Source organism: Sturnira hondurensis, unplaced genomic scaffold (genome assembly GCF_014824575.4).
Source record: "Sturnira hondurensis isolate 20B ecotype Veracruz unplaced genomic scaffold, ASM1482457v3 Scaffold0021555, whole genome shotgun sequence".
Taxonomy (NCBI): Eukaryota; Metazoa; Chordata; class Mammalia; order Chiroptera; family Phyllostomidae; genus Sturnira; species Sturnira hondurensis.
Window position 1 is genome coordinate 4942866 of NW_028094186.1, and position 19982 is coordinate 4962847.

The 19982-nt window shown below is 39.1% G+C and overlaps 1 protein-coding gene across 1 annotated transcript in view; it reads left to right on the forward strand.

Annotated features, from left to right (window-relative positions):
* EIF4G3 (eukaryotic translation initiation factor 4 gamma 3) overlaps positions 1 to 19982 on the forward strand; it is a 294797-nt gene that overhangs the window by 223069 nt on the left and 51746 nt on the right. The window contains exons 19-23 of the mRNA XM_037032698.1: positions 627 to 797; positions 6333 to 6530; positions 17821 to 17967; positions 18332 to 18568; positions 19589 to 19693. Of these exons, the coding sequence (XP_036888593.1) occupies positions 627 to 797; positions 6333 to 6530; positions 17821 to 17967; positions 18332 to 18568; positions 19589 to 19693 (858 nt within the window). The remainder of the gene's footprint in view (positions 1 to 626; positions 798 to 6332; positions 6531 to 17820; positions 17968 to 18331; positions 18569 to 19588; positions 19694 to 19982) is intronic.

Genomic DNA, 19982 nt, shown 5'->3' on the forward strand with positions numbered 1-19982 from the left:
TTTAACACAATGAGCACAGTGGGACTGTAGTGGGAACAGAGAACGCGTAAAGAGAGGAAAATATTTTTTTCCAGGGAGCAATTCAGTTGGATGGCATTGATGATACAAGAAAGACATGTTTTAGTATTTCTGGCGCAGCAGATTCAGAGGGATCCGTTAGGATCTGCAGTGAAGTTGGGTGTCTGTGCTATAGAAAATTCTCGTGATAAGCTTGTATTTGCATTTCACCCAGCTTTTGAAGCAGATTTATAACTGGTTATTACTGTATGTGGATTTTTGTAGTTATTCAAAGTAACCAGTTCAAAGTTACAACTAGTGAAAACTAGAGCATCAGCGAAGGGTACTCTTTCTTTGTGAGAAAAAACATCTGTATTGAATATAATTTTCCATCACTTTATTTCACTTAGGACTTCAGGTTCTAAAATTACAGTGGTGGAGAACATTGCATTGATGGGGACCTAACCCCCCAGCTCCCCCAAAAGCTCAAATCTGAATAGAGTGCCTAACATTCATCTTTGCATCTAGATGTGTTTGGTGTGATCCTCAGGCTTGACTTGAGCAGCATAGCAGAGACAGTAAATGGTCAGTAGGCTGTGCAGATGTAATACAGACCATTCTTGTTCTAGTTGTTGAATGTCGGGCCACGGAGGTCTCAGCCCGGCCAGAGGAGAGAGCCCAGGAAGATCATCACCGTCTCCGTGAAAGAAGACGTGCACCTGAAGAAGGCGGAGAACGCCTGGAAGCCCAGTCAGAAACGAGACAGCCAAGCTGAGGATCCTGAAAACATTAAAACCCAGGTGTGAACAGAAGCACATGCTACCGTTGTTTGGGGAGTTATAGTGATACTGTTTTAGCTTGTTGCGTTGCCCTAGTAATATATTTGGGGGTCATAATTTAAGATTTTTTTATAACTTTTTTCCTGTCGCAAGGTAAACATTATTCTAAAAGCCATCTTCAATACCAGACAACCTATTTCATTTTGAAATTGCTTTGTGTGTGCTTTTCAGAACAGACACTGTGTCTCAAAGGTTCATAAATCATAGAATTCTATCATTTAGGCTTAGATCCGTGTTTGCTTTTATTAAAAAAACATTTTAGACTCTCAGTGTTTATTTACCGTGCAGTAGTCTAGTTGATATATTGTTTCGTGTCTCCTTGTCAGACCTTCACTTCTGATAAGTTAAAATTAAGAAACCCCTCTTGTTTTAGAGTCTTTTAGAGTAAAATTGAATCATTTGTATTTTTATATGCGTATCTTTCCTGAGACCTCCATAGGGTAAATTGAAGAATTCCCTTAGTCCACACAATTTTGTGTGTGAGTCAAATGACGTACAGCCCGGTTCACCCTTTGCTGTGCGCACAGTGCAGTTCCTGTTCCTGGGTTACCTCTACCACGTCTCCACTGTAGAGTGAAGACGGTAACACTGCCCGCCTCACAGGGCCACGGTGAAGACTCAGTGAAGTAATACAGAGCACTTGGCACAGTTCCTGGGCCCCAGCCAGGTACTCAGTATGGTGAAGTCCTGGGATCAGAGATGTGCCTAGAAATACTGGTTTTCATTTAGCACCAACAGAGAACCTCATACATAGTAGATACTCAGTAAATACTTGTTAAACAAATGAACTAATCAATGAAGTTGTTCAGAGAATGTCAGGACCAAGATGAACTGATCCATCACAAAGCTATGCTGTCAAAAAATTTTTTTTTCTAAAAGATTTTATTCATTTATCTTTAGAGGGGAAGGGAAGAAGAGAAGGAGAGAAACATCAATGTATGGTTGCCTCTCATGAGTCCCCCACTGGGAACTGGCCTGCAACCCAGGCATGTGCCCCAACCGGGAATGGAACCGCAATTCTTTGGTTCCCAGGCCTGCACTCAATCCACTGAGCCACACCAGCCAGGGCCTGTCAGAAATTTTTTAATGTATTTTATTGATTATGCTATTACAGTTGTCCCGTTTTTCTCCCCTTTATTCCACTCCCCCCTGTACCCCACTGTTACCACCATTCCCCCCCTTAGTTCATGTCTGTGGCTCATACATACAAGTTCTCTGGCTTCTCCATTTCCCACACTGTCCTTACCCTCCCCTGTCTATTTCATACCTACCATTTATGTTTTTATTCCCTGTATCTTTTCCCCCACTCACCCCCCCCCAATTCCCACTGATAACCCTCCATGTGATCTCTATTTCTGTGAATCTGTTCCCGTTCTAGTTATTTGTTTAATTTGTTTTGGGTTTTGTTTTTGTTTTTTTAGGTTCAGTTGTTAATAGTTGTGAGTTTGTTGTCATTTTACTGTTCATATTATGTATCCTTTCCTTAGATGAGTCCCTTTGATATTTCATATAATAAGAGCTTGGTGGTGATGAACTCCTTTAACTTGACCTTAACTGGGAAGCACTTTATCTGCCCTTCCATTCTAAATGAAAGCTTTGCTGGATGGAGTACTCTTGGATGTAGTAATCTTGGAGTAGTCTTGCCTTTCATGACTTCAAATACTTTTTTCCACCCCCTTCTTGCCTGCAAGGTTTCTTTAGAGAAATCAGCTGATAGAATTATGGGAACTCCTTTGTAGGTAACTCTCTCTTTATCTCTTGCTGCTTTTAAGATTTTTCTCCATATCTTCAACCTTGGGTAATGTAATTATGATGTGCATTAGTCTGTGCTTCCTGGGGTCCAACTTCTTTGGGACTCTGAGCTTCCTGACTTCCTGGAAGTCTTCTTTCCGTTGCCAGATTGGGGAAGTTCTCCTTCATTGTTTTTTCAACTAAGTTTTTAATTTCTCGCTCTTTCTCTTCTCCTGGTACTCCTATGATTCAGATGTTGGAACATTTAAAGATCTCCTGGAGGTTCCTAAGCCTCTCCTCATTTTTTGGAATTCTTGTTTCTTCATTCTGTTCTGGTTGAATGTTTATTTCTTCCTTCTGGTCCAAACCATTGATTTGAGCCCTAGTTTCCTTCCCTTCACTGCTGGTTCCCTGTACATTTTCCTTTATTTCACTTTGCGTAGCCTTTACTTCTTTCTCTATTTTGTGACCATACTCGTCCATTTCTGTGAACGTCCTGATGACCATTGTTTTGTCTCTTCATTGCTTAGTTGTATTTTTTATGGAGGTTTGATCTGTTCTTTCTTATGGGCCGTATTTTTTTGGATGAATGTTTCTTCTTTCACTCCTTGGTTGTCAGACTTCCATGCAGTTTAATTTTGTGACAGTTCTGGTTATTTTTGTTTTTAAATTTGTTGTTGTCCTTTTGGTTGTGCAAAAAGGCAAAGTGTAGCTGCCTACATCTCCATCTTGGACAGAAACCATGCTATCAGTCTTATTTGGCTACTTGCCTTTGTTCATCTAACTGCTCAGATGTTTGTCCCTAAGTACATCCTTTTGCAGATTCACTGATACCCAGTACCTAATCTTCCCTCCATTTATTATCAGTATATTTCCGTGTTTTTTAAAAATACCTTCTATGTCCCTCCTTCTAGTCCCCTGTGAAATGTTCAATGATAAGAGGTCTAAATGGCTTACAAAAGATAGTTAAAATGCCTGCTGAGTTATCGAAGATGTCCTGTTTCAGTGTTTAATGCGTCTGTGTTAGTGCCTTCCTTCATCCGACTCTTCAGCCTGTGAGGAGAGGAGTAGATACTCTCTGTTTTTAACTGAGGACACAGGAAGCTTCGGGAGATTGTTACCCACGTGTGGTGATCACAGATAGTCCATTTGTTGTGACTTACTGTCTGCCTCCCTTTACTCTGTTAACAGGGTTCTACCCTCTTTTTGAAAAAATTTATTTACTTGTTAGAAAGAGGGGAAGGGAGAGAGAAAGAGAGGGAAAGAGACATCAGTGTGAGAGACATATATTGATTGGTTGCCTCGGGAACCTGGGCCACAACCCAGATATGTGCCCTTACTGGGAATCGAACTTGTGACCTTTTGGGTTGCAGGCTGGTGCTCAATCCACAGAGCTACACCAGCCAGGGCAATGTTGTACCCCTTATTGATTAATTTTTACTTCAAAACATAAGAATACTGACTTAAACTATCAAAAATCATTTTCTTTAATGACTAGATAAAGCAAATTTAGTTAAGTATAAATAAACTTTATTTTTTAGGGCCCATACAACCTTATTTTTCTTGATCTGTTGTCTTCTAAATAAGTAGCATCTCTGCTTTATTCCTTTATTTTTTTGTGGAGTTTCATTCTTTTCTGCATAGCTGTACCCCATTTTGAACTGATGCTCCTGCTAATTGTTATTTTGTGTGTTTCCTTTTTTGTGAACACAGTAGTTTTATTGTTGCCTCCGCTTCCAGAAAAGTCTTTCACTCTTTCGTTCTTACTACTATATTATAACAACTTTATGCATGACTACCTGCAACCTTATTCTTCCTGTATCATAAGATTTCATCCCCCTGAAGCAGTTGTAGGAAATCATCGCCTCATGACCTGACTAGACCCCTGCACATACACCACTGTGGTAGTTTCGTTCCTGGGGTCCCCTACCTCATACCTCTTCTACTTCATCCTCTTCTGCAGGGCTGATTTTTATCGCTCCACCCTAGCTTTTAACCGGACCCTTAAAACCTCATTTCATCTCACAATCAGTGCACACTAGTTCTGTGATCTTTCCTTGTTGTTCTCTATTACCAAACTAGAAAATTCTTAGTAAAAATTCCTTTCTAAAGTTCTTTCCCTTCCTTAAAAAGTTTTCCCCATCCCAGTTTTTCCCCACTTACAGCTTTTTGGTCCATTATCTGACCCAGTTTTCACTTTCTTCTAAAGGCATTCCCTGACTAACTCATTGCCTCCGATCGCTCTCGTACCTCAGCTTCTCCCATCTCTAGCTCCTGTTCTACCTCGTGCTTTCTCTGTGACTTTACTTGTCACTACCTTGTCTCTGCTTCTGTCAGTGGTCTGGCAGGCCATAATTGGGCCTTATGCCTTTTTTTGTACCCTATTGGTTGTAGATATTCAGTTATGAGGAATAAATTATTTTCAGTGAATTTGTTGTTGTTTCATGCTGGGGATTTTTAAAATAAGGTCTAATTGACATGTAACAGTTTCAGGTGTACAGTGTCATGATTTAACATTTCTATATATTGCAAAATGATCACTATAATTATTCTAGTTAACATTCATCATACATAATCATAATTTTTTCTTATGAGAATTGTTAAGATCTACTCTCTTAGCAACTTTAAAATATGCTGTACATTACTTGAGTAAACTGTCTTTTTATTATCCTATCTTCTAAACTTGTTATCTTCTGGAAGATATTTGAAGATTGTTGATTTTTATTCTTCATGTAAAACACAGTTTACAATTTTAGACCTAAATAATACTATCTCACTTGATATAGGCAAAATTCAAGAGATACAGTGACTCCCCTATCCCTACTAAACTTATTTTTTTTTTCTTTATAAAAGTAATACTGACTTGCCCTGGCTGGTGTTGCTCAGTGGATTGAGTGCTGGCCTGCCAACCAAAGGGTCTCCAGTTCAATTCCTAGTCAGGGCACATGCCTGGGTTGCAGGCCAGGTCCCTGGTAGGAGGCACATGAGAGGCAACCTCACATCGAAGTTTCTCTCCTTTTCTTTCTCCCTTTCTTCCCCTCTCTAAAAATAAATAAATAAAATACTTTAAAAAAAAAGTAATAATGACTCATTGCTAAAAAAACTTGGCAATAATATGTTTTTTTTTAAGTTGATTTATTTACTTTCTTCTGCCTAGAGAAAGTGTTAACATTTTGGCACATAACTAAAATCTTTGTATATCAATACACATGTTTAAGGGGATCAAACAAAACATTTGTGTACATCTTTTCAATTGTTATATCATGATTTCATGAATTTTACTGGGCTATTTTATTTATGTAAGTAAATGTAAATTTACTTAAATAATTTACATTTAGTAAAATTTCCTTTTTTGTGTGTAGTTCTATAATTGTTGACAGACAACCATAGTCACGCAACTTACCGACACAATCAAAATACAGAGCATTTCCACCAGCCACCTGAAATTTCCTTGTATTACTTTATATTCATGCTCTCCCCTGATGTCCCCCTCTGTTAATCACTGATCTGGTTGTACTTATAATGTTGCTTTTTCCAAAGTATCATCTGAGTGGAATCAGTTTGAGTGTAACTCCTGTTACTTTGTATATAGATTTGAGATTTATTACTACTAAGTAATATTAATAATGTTATTAATAAGAATATTCTTTAAAGAACAATTTGGAAAGTTGAATTTATGTTACAAACAAAATATAAATTCTTAGAGAAAGCATCATAGTATCACAGGTAGTATATTGCTCTTTTTTGTGTGCGTGTCCCTTCTAGGAGCTTTTTAGAAAAGTTCGAAGTATCTTAAACAAGTTGACACCACAGATGTTCAACCAGCTGATGAAGCAGGTGTCTGGACTCACCGTTGACACGGAGGAGCGGCTGAAGGGGGTCATCGACCTGGTCTTTGAGAAGGCCATCGACGAGCCCGGCTTTTCCGTGGCCTACGCAAACATGTGTCGGTGTCTAGTGACGGTAAGAGGAGAGGAGGGAGTGAAAGCAGAAATCTTCAAGAGGTGTATTCTCCCCTCGTTACACATTCTTCCCAGAAGTGTTATGGGGCAACGTAAAGGGGAGAATATATTTTTAGCATCTATTAATATAACATTCTTATTGTATAAAAAGAAATCTTTCATAAAGTGTGTGCTTGCTTCCGGAAGGATTATGGAGACTAGACGGCAGTTGGCACATAGTTTCATCCAGTATGAGGAAGATGGACTGTGGTTTAAATGAGTCGTGTGAATTTTTTTGTCATGGGCAAGCTTTTTTTTCTGGGGCATCCTCTGAATAGAAATAAAACAAATCCTTTCATTCACATTTAATTCAAAATGGAGAGACACTGTTCCAATTCTAGCTTTAGTGAAACCGATAGGGTAGTTGTGGTCATAAAGGGTTCAAAAATGGAAATTTCACGGCTTAGAAACTATTAGACTTCTTTCTTGTTGCATCGTTTACATCCGTTTAATCTTCACAGCCTGTCAAATGCAGGGGGAGGCAGTTGGGAGACCTAAGAGGTTCTGATTCATATTCGTTGTCCTCAATTCTGCAGTCATAAGCTGGCGTGTATGTCTGTGTTTTCTCTGTTACCAGGGTACTTGTGGCAGAAATGTTGTCCTTTAACATTTGAGTTTTTTAATTCTCACAACTCATTATGATTATGGATTGCTGTAAAAGTATAAAATTTTGTCATTCTATCAATATTTTTGAGTACCTGTGTTAAAGGTAGTAGGTAAGTGTGTTGGGACTTAGAAAAGTTACATCTTCTGTCTTTAAGAAATGCAAAATTTATATTGAAAAAAAATTAACAAGGAAAAAATCACTTATAAGGTACCCTGTGATACTATAGTGTTTGAATGCCTAAATGTGTGGTTTAGACCAGTGATTTTCAACTTTTTTCATCTTATGGAACACCAACCAGTGACTAAAATTCTGCAGCTGTTGTTGATCTGACGAAAAAAAATAGATGCAATTGTGAATCGCTCACACTGGACAAGTATTACTGTGTTGGCTGTCGTTGTGTTTTTTTCAACTGACAGTCAGAGGGAAAAGACATCAGCCCCTAACCAAATGGTCAGGTACGCAGGTTGTGAGAGTACTTGTGGCACACTTGCCGAAATTGCTGGTGTAGGCAGGAATCCAGTTGGAAGGAGAGATGTCACCGTGTTGGTGTGAAGCAAGTAGAGTCTGAACTGGCTCTGGGGGCGCAGGGGTTCGAACACAGAAGGCACTGCGGTTACCAGCATGTTCAGATCTGAGGTAGCGAAGCATGACACGGTGGGCACGGACCCTGCTTTTGGGGCCTCACAGTTCCAGGTTTCAGATTTTCACTTTAAACTTTAAATTTCTACTCTGCCCTACTAACTTTATAACCTTTGAATTGTTATGTATCCTCTTTAAGCATCATTTTTAATATGATTGCTTCATATAACTTAAGGTTATTATAATGAAAAAACTAAAATAAAAGAGATTGTGCCCTGGCTGGTGTAGCTCAGTGGAGTGAGTGTCGGCCTGCAAACCAAAGGGTCACTGGTTTGATTCCCAGTCGGGGCATGCCTGGGTTGCGGGCCAGGTCCCCAGTGGGGGGGGTGTGTGAGGGACAATTACACAATGATGTTTCTCTCCCTCTCTTTCTCCCTCCCTTCTCCTCTCTAAAAATAAATAAAATTTTAAAAAATAAAAGAGATTGTGTATATAAAGTTGCTACCTCAGTATTTAGCATATAATAAGCCCTGAGACAGTGATTGTCAGCTGGTGTGCTGCAGAAATTATAGTCATTAGTATGTGTGCCATGAGATGAGAAAGGTTGAAAATCACTGTCCTCCCTAAGTGATTCAGAACTATATTGGTGTGGTGGAAAAATTGCGAAGGTCTTGAACTGGTGGTTGTAGAGTAAGCATGGTTGTCATAACAGAAAGCATGTATTCAGTACCTACTAGACTGCAATATGAGTAAATGCTTTACATGTATTAGTGATATTTTAATGGTTATTCTAATTCTGAAAGGTCAGTAGTATTAGCCCCACTTTATTGAATCAGAAACTGAAACTTAAAAAAGATAAGTAACTTTCTGAATGTTACATAAGTAATAAGCAGTGTTAAAATCCAAATCTACAATTATTTCACTCAATCACTTAACATATTCCCTTAAATCATACTAGTATCTGAAAGCAAACTGATTCTCCATCTCATGTCCCTCATTTTCACTGTTAGAACCATAATGTCCTGCAGTTACTAAATAGAACAAGGACTAGATCCCAGATATTCTGGCTCATACTTTAGTTTTCTTTACTGATTTTGGATTTAATCCTATAGCAGTGAAAAATTGTTAATATTTTTTAATATCAGAAAAATATCCTTGAGAAAAATGACCATTGAAAAGGCTTGGCAATAAGGTAAATGTGACTAGAATAGGAAGAATTCATAGATAAGCTACCAACCGCGTATGTGACTTTTGTTATGATCTATAATCTTCATAAGTAAGATTTCAAAACATTGTTGGATTATCTCAAGTCACAAAATAACAGTCTGTTGGAATTAGAACAATATAGAGATATACACAGAAAAAGTTAATACTCTTCACTTGGAGCCCCAGCCAGGTGAGCCTCCCTTTCCTCCAGGCAGTCAATGTAACTGTATCCTTCCACAGCTTTCTTTATAAAGTCATGTAAGAACACACACATAGCCCTGGATGGTGTAGCTCAGTGGATTGAGCAGGAGCCTGAGAACCAAGGTTCCATGGGTTCAATTCCAGGCAGTTAACATGCCTGGCTGGCAGCCCAGGTCCCCAGTAGGGGCATGAGAGAGGCAGCTGATCTGTGTATCTCTCACACATGGATGATTCTCTCCTTTTCTTTCTCCCTTCCCCCTGTCTAAAAATAAATAAAATTTTTAACACACACACACACACACACACACACAGACATATGTACTAGGAGGATTTTTTGGTGTTTTTTTGTTGTTGTTGTTGTATTCAATTAATTATATATATTGTTTTGCAGTTTGCTTTCTTTCGCTTAATATGTTTTGGGCATCTCCCTGCTCGTTACAGATAGATTTTACTTGTGATTTTTATGAAGTTGCATGCTATTTCATAATATGTATATACCATCATTTTTCCAACAGTTTCTTTATCTCCCCACCTCCCTCCATTATGTTGTTTCTAGTGATTTGGGTTTGGGGCTTTTGTTTGCAACCATGGGCAGTGCTGCAATAAACATCCAAGCGTATTTATCCTTTTACATGCTGGTGCTTTTACTTCTTTATGGTAAAATTGCCCATACACCAAAGGATATATGTTTTTAAACTTTTTAAAAAGGCATTCACACTGCTTGGGAAAAGAAATATGTCTCATTGTATAGCTTTTGTCAAATTTAATGATGTAAATAGTTAATTCATGACTGATTTTAAACTACAAACAGTTTGACAATTCACAAAATTTCTATTTAATCAATTGGCTCTTATGAACTAGTATGAGCCGGCTCTAGCACACACCACAACACGCACACAGAAGTGTGCAGCTCAGTGTGCGCCAGCAAGGTGAACGTGCCTGCCACCCTGGGCAATAAATACAGAACTGTGCTTTACCCTCTGCCTTAAAGGTGACTGCCAGGGCTAACGTACTTTTGAGACACTGGGGGCCTGAAGTAAGAGGGTGGCAATGGGTTCCTAATAAATACCAAATACAAAAGTCGAACAATCACAGGAGACATGGAAATTTAAATATCAACAGTTGATATTTTAGGAGAAAATTGAGAAGTCAGTGAACTTCCAGTGGAAAAAATATTTCTTCAGCAAGATTCAAGATAAATAATAAAGGGGAAAATATCATATTTGAATATTAAAATTCAAATATTTTGATACAGCAAATGATGTCATAAATAAAATAAGATAAAGCCAGAGCTTGGGAGAATCTGTTTGAAATACATATAACTAACAAAGTGTTGAAATCAGAATTAAGGAGGAAAAGAAAACAGAGCTCAATTTAAAAATGGGCAATTAGTAGAAATGAAAATCCATTGTCTGATAAAGAAAGATACTTAGTGTTATACATTATTAAGGAAATGACAAGATAAACCACAATTTTATATAAGTCACATCCATTAAAGTGGGGAAAAAACATTTAAAAGTGTTAATGAGGATGAACACAGTCACTTTGGAGAGTAATGAACAGTAATATTAAAGGTGTTCATGTACTTTTCCCCCGTAATTTAACTTTCTGGTATATACCCCAGAGAAATTACCCACATGTGCACAGGAATGATATACAAGAATGTTTGTGTATTGGCTTTAATAGTGAATAATAAGTAACTGAAATAAGCCTGCATATGACAATAAGAGCATACCTCATTGTATTTGGTCAGGAGATTTGAGTAGTAATTGATAGAGATGTACACACACATAAGAGTTACGTGAAATATATACAAAAATGTTCATAGTATTTTTCATAATGGATAAAAGTTTGAAACTTTTATCAGTAGTAGAATAAATTATGTTACATGTTCATACTAGGACAGTGAACCCAAACTACAACTGTACACATGGGCGAATCTCAAAAGAATAAGAAGCCGTATTCTTTTAGCTAGAGAATCTGTACTCAAAAGAATGTGTATTATGCAATTTGTTTGTTTAAAGTTCAAAAACGAGACAAGAATTAGAATGTTCGGGGATGCATATGTAGGTTGTACTACAAAGAAAAGGAAGAAACTGGTTGTTACACACATACAGGATAATGGGATTAAATTTGGAGGCTTGGAGGCGGTAGTGCTTTGGAACGAGAATTCAAGTGCAGCTCTAGGGACTGTCCGTGCTGTTTCTTGACCTGGTACTACACTTGCTGGTGGTCATGTGAGTTTGTTTTGTCATAATTCATTGAGTTGAACCTTAAAAGGTAAGCAAAAGGAAAAAATAGTGAAAAATAAAGTGTTCTGGGCTTTTCAGCTTTAATGTTTAGTTTCTTCAAAAGTAAAAGATTTAATGCAAATGTAGGAAAATGTTATGATTTAACAGTTGGCCAATGAGCACATATTTTTTATTCTATAAGGAACGAAATGGAAGTTAGCTGGTTGTTTTTCCAAGGGATAGTGTTGACCAAAATTGAAATTTACCCTGTGTTTCACTAATGCCAGCTTAAGCATATTTCTTTTTATCGAGCTTGTTTACCACGCTGTTTCTCCTGAAAGCAAACAAGAGGGATGTGCTCTGTGCAGCATTTTCCAAACCTTAAAGGCCATGAACACTGCTTTTTAAAAAATCATTATTAGTTAAGAAATGATATCTACCAATGGAATGATAGAAGATGAAGGCAGTAGAATAAAAAAATTTAGCTGTTACCTGGAGGAGGGGCTCTTTTCCAACCCATGAAATTCATTAATTTATTTCAGTAACTTCATCGTCATTATCAGTATGTTCTACTGAGACACCCATGGGTTATATTACAAGATCTTTATCCGGATTTGTAGTTATACCTGTCCCACTTGTCATGGATTATCAGTGTTCCTCATTTGAAATAATGGAATCTAGTTAGAGTTATAAAATACAGTCATATTAGTAGTAAGAGTAAGGAGAAGTATAATTATAATAATATTCTTTGAGATACCTGTGCTAAAATGATTATATCCAGCTCATTTAATCCTCACAACCATTCTATTATTCCTATTTCACAACTTTCTCTGAATTTACAAAATTGCCTAAATGGGGACTTTACGTTTATGGCAGTTTCACTAGAACCTTAGCTTAAACCGTGGCCTAGTAGATCCATGGTTCTCAGCCAGGGGTGGTGGTGGTCTCCGTGGGACCTTGGGCAATGTCTAAGAGACTTTTTGGTACTGGCATCTTAGTGGGTAAAGGCCTAGGATGCTTCTAAGCACCTCGAGTGCACGTGGCAGCCCTCCACAGCGTTGCCCGACTCAGAATGTCAGTAGTGTCTGGGTTGAGAAACCCTGGCTTAGATTGTTGAGATTTTAAGGTTCAGGGGAACGCTTGTTCTCATTGTTCAGAGCAGGTTTTAAACCTTTTTACTGCCGCATGTCATTCAGGTGGATCACACACCTCCATTGAAACTTCTTTTGTTGTTTTGCAGCAATTATCTAGGTACGGGATTGAGAATACAATTATATTGTGTCAGTTTTCCATTTCTCAAAGGGTAGGCTTTTTAGAAAGGAAGTTTTAGATTGACAGAGAAAATTGGTGTCATGGTGCTGCCTTTCCCAAGTCACTCTGTAAATATCATAGTTACTTTGCTCAGACACATTTGTACCTGTACACAGCTACCTGCCTCTGCCAAGGACAGAGTGAAACCTCTGGCACTGAGGCTGCAGGGTCCCATTAGAGATAGTAAACCATGCCTCTGGAGTGTGTTGCTGCTTCTACTAGTTCAGCCTGGAATGACTGAAGAGACCTGCAAGACCTTCACAAGCTGCAAAGCATTTAACCAGAATTCAGTACTTCTCTTAGGAAGAGGGCATCTGAATTAAATGACAAATGGAGAAGAATGGACGAGAGAAAGTGTCCTGTATCTTTGGATGATTGGTAACATTAAATTGCTAATTGCTAGTGTTTTTGTTTTAATCATGATGTAAATTAAAATTCCCATCTTGAAACACAAGAAGGTAAGCTCATTTGGCAAGGACTTTTTCTGGTTTTGGGATTTGGGGCCCCCACCCCCACCCCACTGCTAAATTTCTAGTGCCTACAATAGTTTCTGGCGCATAATGGACCCTCGGATATGTTATGAGTGGGTAAGTGCATGAATGAAAGAAAAACTAACAACTTGCATTTATTTTATGCCCTAAGACTGTACTTTTGTTACTTCTTATCTGTAGTGCGTCAGGCCTGCATTCCTCAGCTGTAAAGAATGGCATTTAAGGTAGATTTTTTAGCATTCTATGTCCTTTTAATGCCAGTTAGTGTTGCCACTTTCTGAGTGTTTTAAAGTGGGATGTGAAAAGAATGACAAGGCTGAGCCTAGGAAGAGATGCTAAGAGAACACGGAACGCACAACTAAATCTCATCAGAAAGCAAGTCTGGAATTGCAGACATGAAAAGCGGGCTTGGGCAACAGCGAGAGGCTGGAGTCACCTGGAGGAAGGATGTGCAGCTCTCCTGATGAAATATAACACATGCTTTGCAGACAAGATTGATGAGAAATGACTTAGCTCTTCATAATTCGACCGTGCCTTTTTTGATTCGTGTGGGCACCCTCAGTACTACATACCTCTTCAGATGTATCTAATGCAGCTGTATTTTGATAGATGTGTTTATAGCACATCTGGAATCCACTGGTAGAGGATACTACTACGTCCCCGGGGACCCATGAGTAATAATTAGTTGACTTATCGCTCTTCATGTTTTACATTTAGCATAGGGGTGCTACTTGTTTATATTATTCATTCTAAATGCTTTACCTCAGACCAGAGCATGCTTCTGGGAGCAAAGTGGCGATTGAGCCATGGATTACCACTAAACATCTTTATGTTTTAAGACAGTATTGAAAATCCTAAGCATGCTAAGCAAGTTCAGGCTTCTCCTTCCATTTTCTCCTCTCATATTTGCTTACCATAATTCACACAGAGCTGACAGCCCTTCACGATTCTCTGGGAGTCATGTTTTTAGGGACAGGTATTTACCTCAACACTAACATGTGTATAAGCAGTGCAGGTCCTGCTGCTAGAAGAAAATGACCACCATTGCTGACAACACTCATGTCCAAGGTTGCTGGTTGACCAGTGTGTGGACAGGTCTCAACGCGGTATGAGGGGATGTGCTGTTAGTTTACAGTGTAGTGTCACACTGGTAGTGTGTGACACTATACTACTGTGTCAAAATGAAAATGGAGGTGCTCTTCAGCAAAAGTAGGTTCCAGTTGTTAATATGGAAAATAAGACATTCATAAGTAATATAAGAATAAACTCACAGAGTCACAACTGTAAGCCTGCTTTCTCCCCACCCTGTATTCTCTGCCTGAGAAACCATCTTTCAGACACCCCATCTGAAACATCTTAGCTTTGATCATGGACTGCAGTTTAGTAAAAATTACAGTTGTCTCAAGAGATCTTTATCCAGCCATTGCACATCACCTTTTATTTTTGTTATTATCCATGGTCACATCTGCAAGCATCTACCTTGTCTGCTGTTATGGGCTAAATGTTTGTATGACCCCCTTCCAAAAAAGATTTCATATAATCCCCCCGTGATGTGATTAGTAACTTTGTAAGAAGAGGAAGACAGTACAGCTTCCTCTTTTCCTCACATTCGGATACAGAGAAGGCATCTGTCTGCAAACCAGAAAGAGGGTCCTCACCAAGAATAGAATCCACTGGCACCTTGATCTTGGACTTCCCATCTCCACAACTGGGAGAAATAAATACCTGTTTAAGCCACCAGTCTCTGGTATTTGTTACAGCAGCTTTAACAGAGTAAGATACCCATTCTCTGTGTTCTGTTCTAACCAATTTCTCTGGGTCTCCTGACCAGTCAGTGCCCAGGAGGTAACATATGCTAACTTAATGCCATCATCCTGTTGAATTTATAATAAAAAATGACTGTGCATCACTGTTCTCAGAAGATACGTTCTCACTGGCCTAGTCTGTGTTTCCCTGTTAACCAGAGGACACTAAGATCTTGTTCCAAAACAAGTCTTTAGGGGGTTGTTTCACTAGATGTTCGCTTGCTTTGAGATGTGTACATGTGGAGATCTGCGGGCGTTCTGCCAGTCGTTTGGACATGAATGTACCCAAACATTTTATGCGTAGTTACATGTTCTTCGGGCCCTGTACCTGTGAGATGTCCCATGACCATTATTTGAGGGTAGCAGATACTCATTTTCTCTTGCCTTTTGTGGTTCTCTCCCTAATTGTTTGTGAGCTAACATTGTCATATGCACTCTTTGATACCTATATTATTACAACATAGGTTACTCTTAATTTTTAATCACGAATATTTGTCAAACACAGCTTCAAGTGTTTATATACAGCTATATTTGCTTGTTGGACTCTATGTTCCAGCCACTGTTTGCTTTAGAACATTTCATTTCATCTTTCCAACTGTCGTAAGAGACAGATGTTACCCTCATTTGCAGGAAGAAACAGGTTTGATGAAGCTAAGTAACTTGGTCAAAGCTCCGGTTTCAACAGCTGCTTTATAATGTTCCTCAATCTACAGTCATTGGAATGTCTCCTTCTGCAAATTAAGGGACTGACGCTCAGTGAGGTAGCTTGCTCAGCTTTGCATAGCCGATCAGTTACAGCGTTGGGATTCACATCCTGATTTTATGACTCAGGATTCCAGTGCTCTTTGAATCCCAGTGTTCTGGATATCCCAGTCACAACTCTCTTGTCTGGGACTTACAAAGGGCTCCCTCCAAACCTATTTCATTGGGTGTGTAAAGCCGTACTGTAGGTTAGACACAGGTATTGTGCCGCCCTTGTTTTAGGTAATGAAACTTGAGGCTTGGGTTAAAAGAAATCCAAGTTAAAAAGAAAGTAAGAAAAAAAAAAGTAAGCAAATCTTTTGATCCATAACCCAACCCTTTCAACATAGCCTTTCCCTACATAAAAAGTGTACAAAGCTGTGTCTTATGTACCTTCCATGTAGAGAAATTCCCCCTTGCCTTACGTCATTTCTACTTGTTCCTGTAAACCGAACTGTCACAGGTTTTAATTTATTTTTTCTGACTCATTTTGGTTTTGGTCCCTCTCATCATAAGATGGTGACTTGGATTTTCATAGTGTTTTTTGTCCTCACTCTTCCCATTTTCTACATGGTAATCCATAATGCAAAGAAACATCTCTTTAGGGCTGATAGATTGTGACCGGGTGGTTTTTATCTTATTAGTTATGTCCTTAGGGTTAATAAAAATGACGCTGGTGACTATGTCAAGAAGCTGGATAGGACTTTTTGACTGGTTTACTTGTGTTTCTTTAAAGTAGCAAATTGGATGTAACTGCTGATTTTCAGAACATTTTTAGCTTGTTCTGCAACCTAATGTCATGTTGACTCTCTATTATGTACCACCTTACTCATGAATATGCTTCTTGGTTTTCGTTTGCACTGCATTGTTACGAATTTTGGGTCCTAAATAGTAGAAAGTAGAGTCTACTTTTGGATTTTGCTTTGGAAATCCTTTACTTTCCTGTAGTGGTGTTTCTTTTCCAGAAGGCTGATTAAATTCCTACCTTCTTGTATGATCGTGAAGTAGGTCTGGCTAGGCAATGATCTGTAGTCACTTCCAATTGTGTGGTCTGAGTTTAGAGATAAGAACATGTTAGCTTTTCTGTGGTTGTCTAAAAAAGTAACTGATGATCTCCCCCTCTTTCTAAGTTAATGTTTTCTGCTGAAAATAAAATGTAATGAAATGCTTGGTCCTTCAGTTAATTAGAGTGGACTTAGCAAGTCCTCTCTATGGGAACACAGGGAGTATGTCGTAGGGAGTATGTTGAAGAGCGCACCCTCGGTTCCAGCACGAATACACCATAGCGTTGTACTCTCGATTCTCAAGAAGTTTCTCTAGCCATTCATTCATCAGCAACTAAATCCATATACGTTCATAACATTAACTTTTGCGAGTATAAATACAATGCTTCCCATTTTTTACAAAGTTTTCTTACTAAACCTGGGGCAAATCCCATGCATTGCCAAAGTTTGGGAGGCACTTGGTCGTTCTGTAAAATCCATTTTGCCATGTTAGACACTAGCTGTTCAGAATGGTGCTCAGGGGCTATTTCATCTGTAAAATAGACTGTTTTAGTCCATTGAAATGATACACATAGTATATGTCAAGGTAAGTACTAGCATTACAGTGTCTTGACGTTCTTCTGAGGAAATGATATCTCAAAAATTGTCAAATGTGTTCCCTTTTCTGCTTCTTTCTAGAATAAGAATCTCACCTACGACAGTTTTCCTATGGCCGTGAAGTTCATGTCATTTCTGTTTGTTCCTTTAAACCAAAGTAACTACAATGGTAGTAAGAAAAACAAAAGTAATGGCCCTACAATGTCTAGATAAGTGCTGGGTTCTAGTTGTAAGAGTATCGTGTGGATTTCAAAGTCAGCTGGAGGCACAGCCATCCATAGAAGATACAGTACACTTACACAAGAGGATATCTTGTGTATATCTTTTCTATATAAAATTTAAGACATCATACCATTGTGCAGCTAAATTGTATACCTCTTGTAGAATTACTTTGCAAATAAATTAAAGTGGTATTTTGAGGAAATCATTGAACGCATTTAATAACCTCGCTGCTTTTGCATTTTCTCATCTGGATGCAGCTGAAGGTGCCCATGGCAGACAAGCCTGGTAACACAGTGAATTTCCGGAAGCTGCTGTTGAACCGTTGCCAGAAGGAGTTTGAAAAAGATAAAGCAGATGACGATGTCTTTGAGAAGAAACAGAAGGAACTTGAGGCTGCCAGTGCTGTAAGTATCTTCACAGGAAGTGCGTGTGCACTTTTAGTGTTAATAAAGAGAATTTTCACAAAGCCCGCTACTATATCTCTCTGCTGGAGGTGTCTGTGGCAGATACTACATTGAGGTCTAAAAGAGTAGTTTTATTTCTTTGAATGCTTCCTGTTAGAGCAACTCAACCTTCTGATACAGGGGTTCAGAACCATCCTAAGGGGTCACTGAGTGCCAGAAATCTGAAATGGGTGCAAACTTTCGGGTTCTCAGAGGGTATCCCGAACACCCAGAAGGGGGGTAAAGACCGTTAATCTAAGCGTGTGTTCTTAGTGTCTACGGTACAGTTTTCACCATCAAGATTCTCTTGTTCCTCACACAACAGCCAGAGGAGAGGACGCGGCTCCATGACGAACTGGAAGAAGCAAAGGACAAAGCCCGGCGGAGATCCATTGGCAACATCAAGTTTATCGGAGAACTCTTCAAACTCAAAATGCTGACCGAAGCCATCATGCATGACTGTGTGGTGAAGCTGCTGAAGAACCACGATGAGGAGTCCCTGGAGTGCCTGTGTCGCCTGCTCACCACCATTGGCAAAGACCTGGACTTTGAGAAAGCAAAGGTAAAAGTGCAGAATCTCTGAAATCTGCAGCAGGGATTCTGTGGGTTGCAAAAGAACTAAAATGGTGGACAGAAGCGCTGCACCCGGCCCCGGCCCTCAGGGCTCTTATTTTCCTTTCTTGTCCGTGTCATTGCCAGTGTTCGGCCATCGTGCCTGTACCACATTTCCATTAAAGCCAGGAGTGAAGATGCCCCAAGTCACATAAAAGCCAGTCTGAGTGGTTCAGGTTATTTGTCCCTTGTCCTTCATCTGCATAACCACTTCACAGGTCACTCGTGTGTATATTATGAACAGAAATCAAGGGAGAGAAGCTACTCTGGGCCGGACTGAGGCTGATACAGAAATGAGGAGAACCCAGTAGTTTTCTTAAATTACTTTATGCTCTGATTAATGACACAGCTATCTAATCATAATACAAGAAATTATTAAAAATAATGGAATTCAAACACAATGTGGAGTTCTACAAATAAGGAGCCAGGAAATTAAAAATGCTTTAAAGAAATGTGAGAAATGTCTCATGACATCTTAATCAGTTAGGGTTATGTTTGGCTGTCACAGAAAACCCCCAGTGTTAGTGGTTTAACAAGATTGAGGTTTATTTCTCAATCATGCAAGTAGAACTCAGAGGTAAGAAGTCTGAGGGTGGTCTCGTGGCTCAGAGATGATTAAAAACCAGATTCCTTCAGCTTAACATGCTGTCATTTCTAAGGTGTAGCCCTTGTCTTTGTTCCCAGAGGAAACGATTGGGAAGGGGCAAAGGACATAACCACCTCTCTCGAGGAAGGTTCCAGGGGCTGCAACATGACAGGTTCATTTATGTTGGCCTGTAATTAGTTACTTGACCACGGCCAGCTGCCCAAAACAGGTTACTTTTATTTTGGATGTTATATGCTCAATTAAAAGGTTTACCACGTTAACTTTTGGCTGTAAGTTGTATTCCTAGTCTATTTAAAAATTCTACGTGGTAAAATTGCGTTTGAATTCCTCCGCCAGGAATACTAATGACTTTGCCTCTTGCAGCCACGGATGGACCAGTATTTTAATCAGATGGAGAAAATTGTGAAAGAAAGAAAAACCTCTTCTAGGATTCGATTCATGCTCCAGGATGTAATAGACCTAAGACTGGTAAGTAGAAAAATAGTAAGCTAATGCTACAGTCTCTCTTAAGGAATTGGTTTCTTCTAGTTTGTACATGTGTAAAACCTTAATGCTTTCGCTGTAGGAGTCTCAGAACTTGAACTGACAAAGTTCGTGGAGAGGTCTATGAAAGGACGAAAGGCACATGTACCTGCCTGTTACGTGTGTCTTCTCATTACTCTGATAATCAAACCCTGTTGCCGTTTTGAAATCAGCCATTCTGACTTCAGTGTAATCGATTATATTTAGTCCTAGAATGCTAAACAATCAGGAAGCC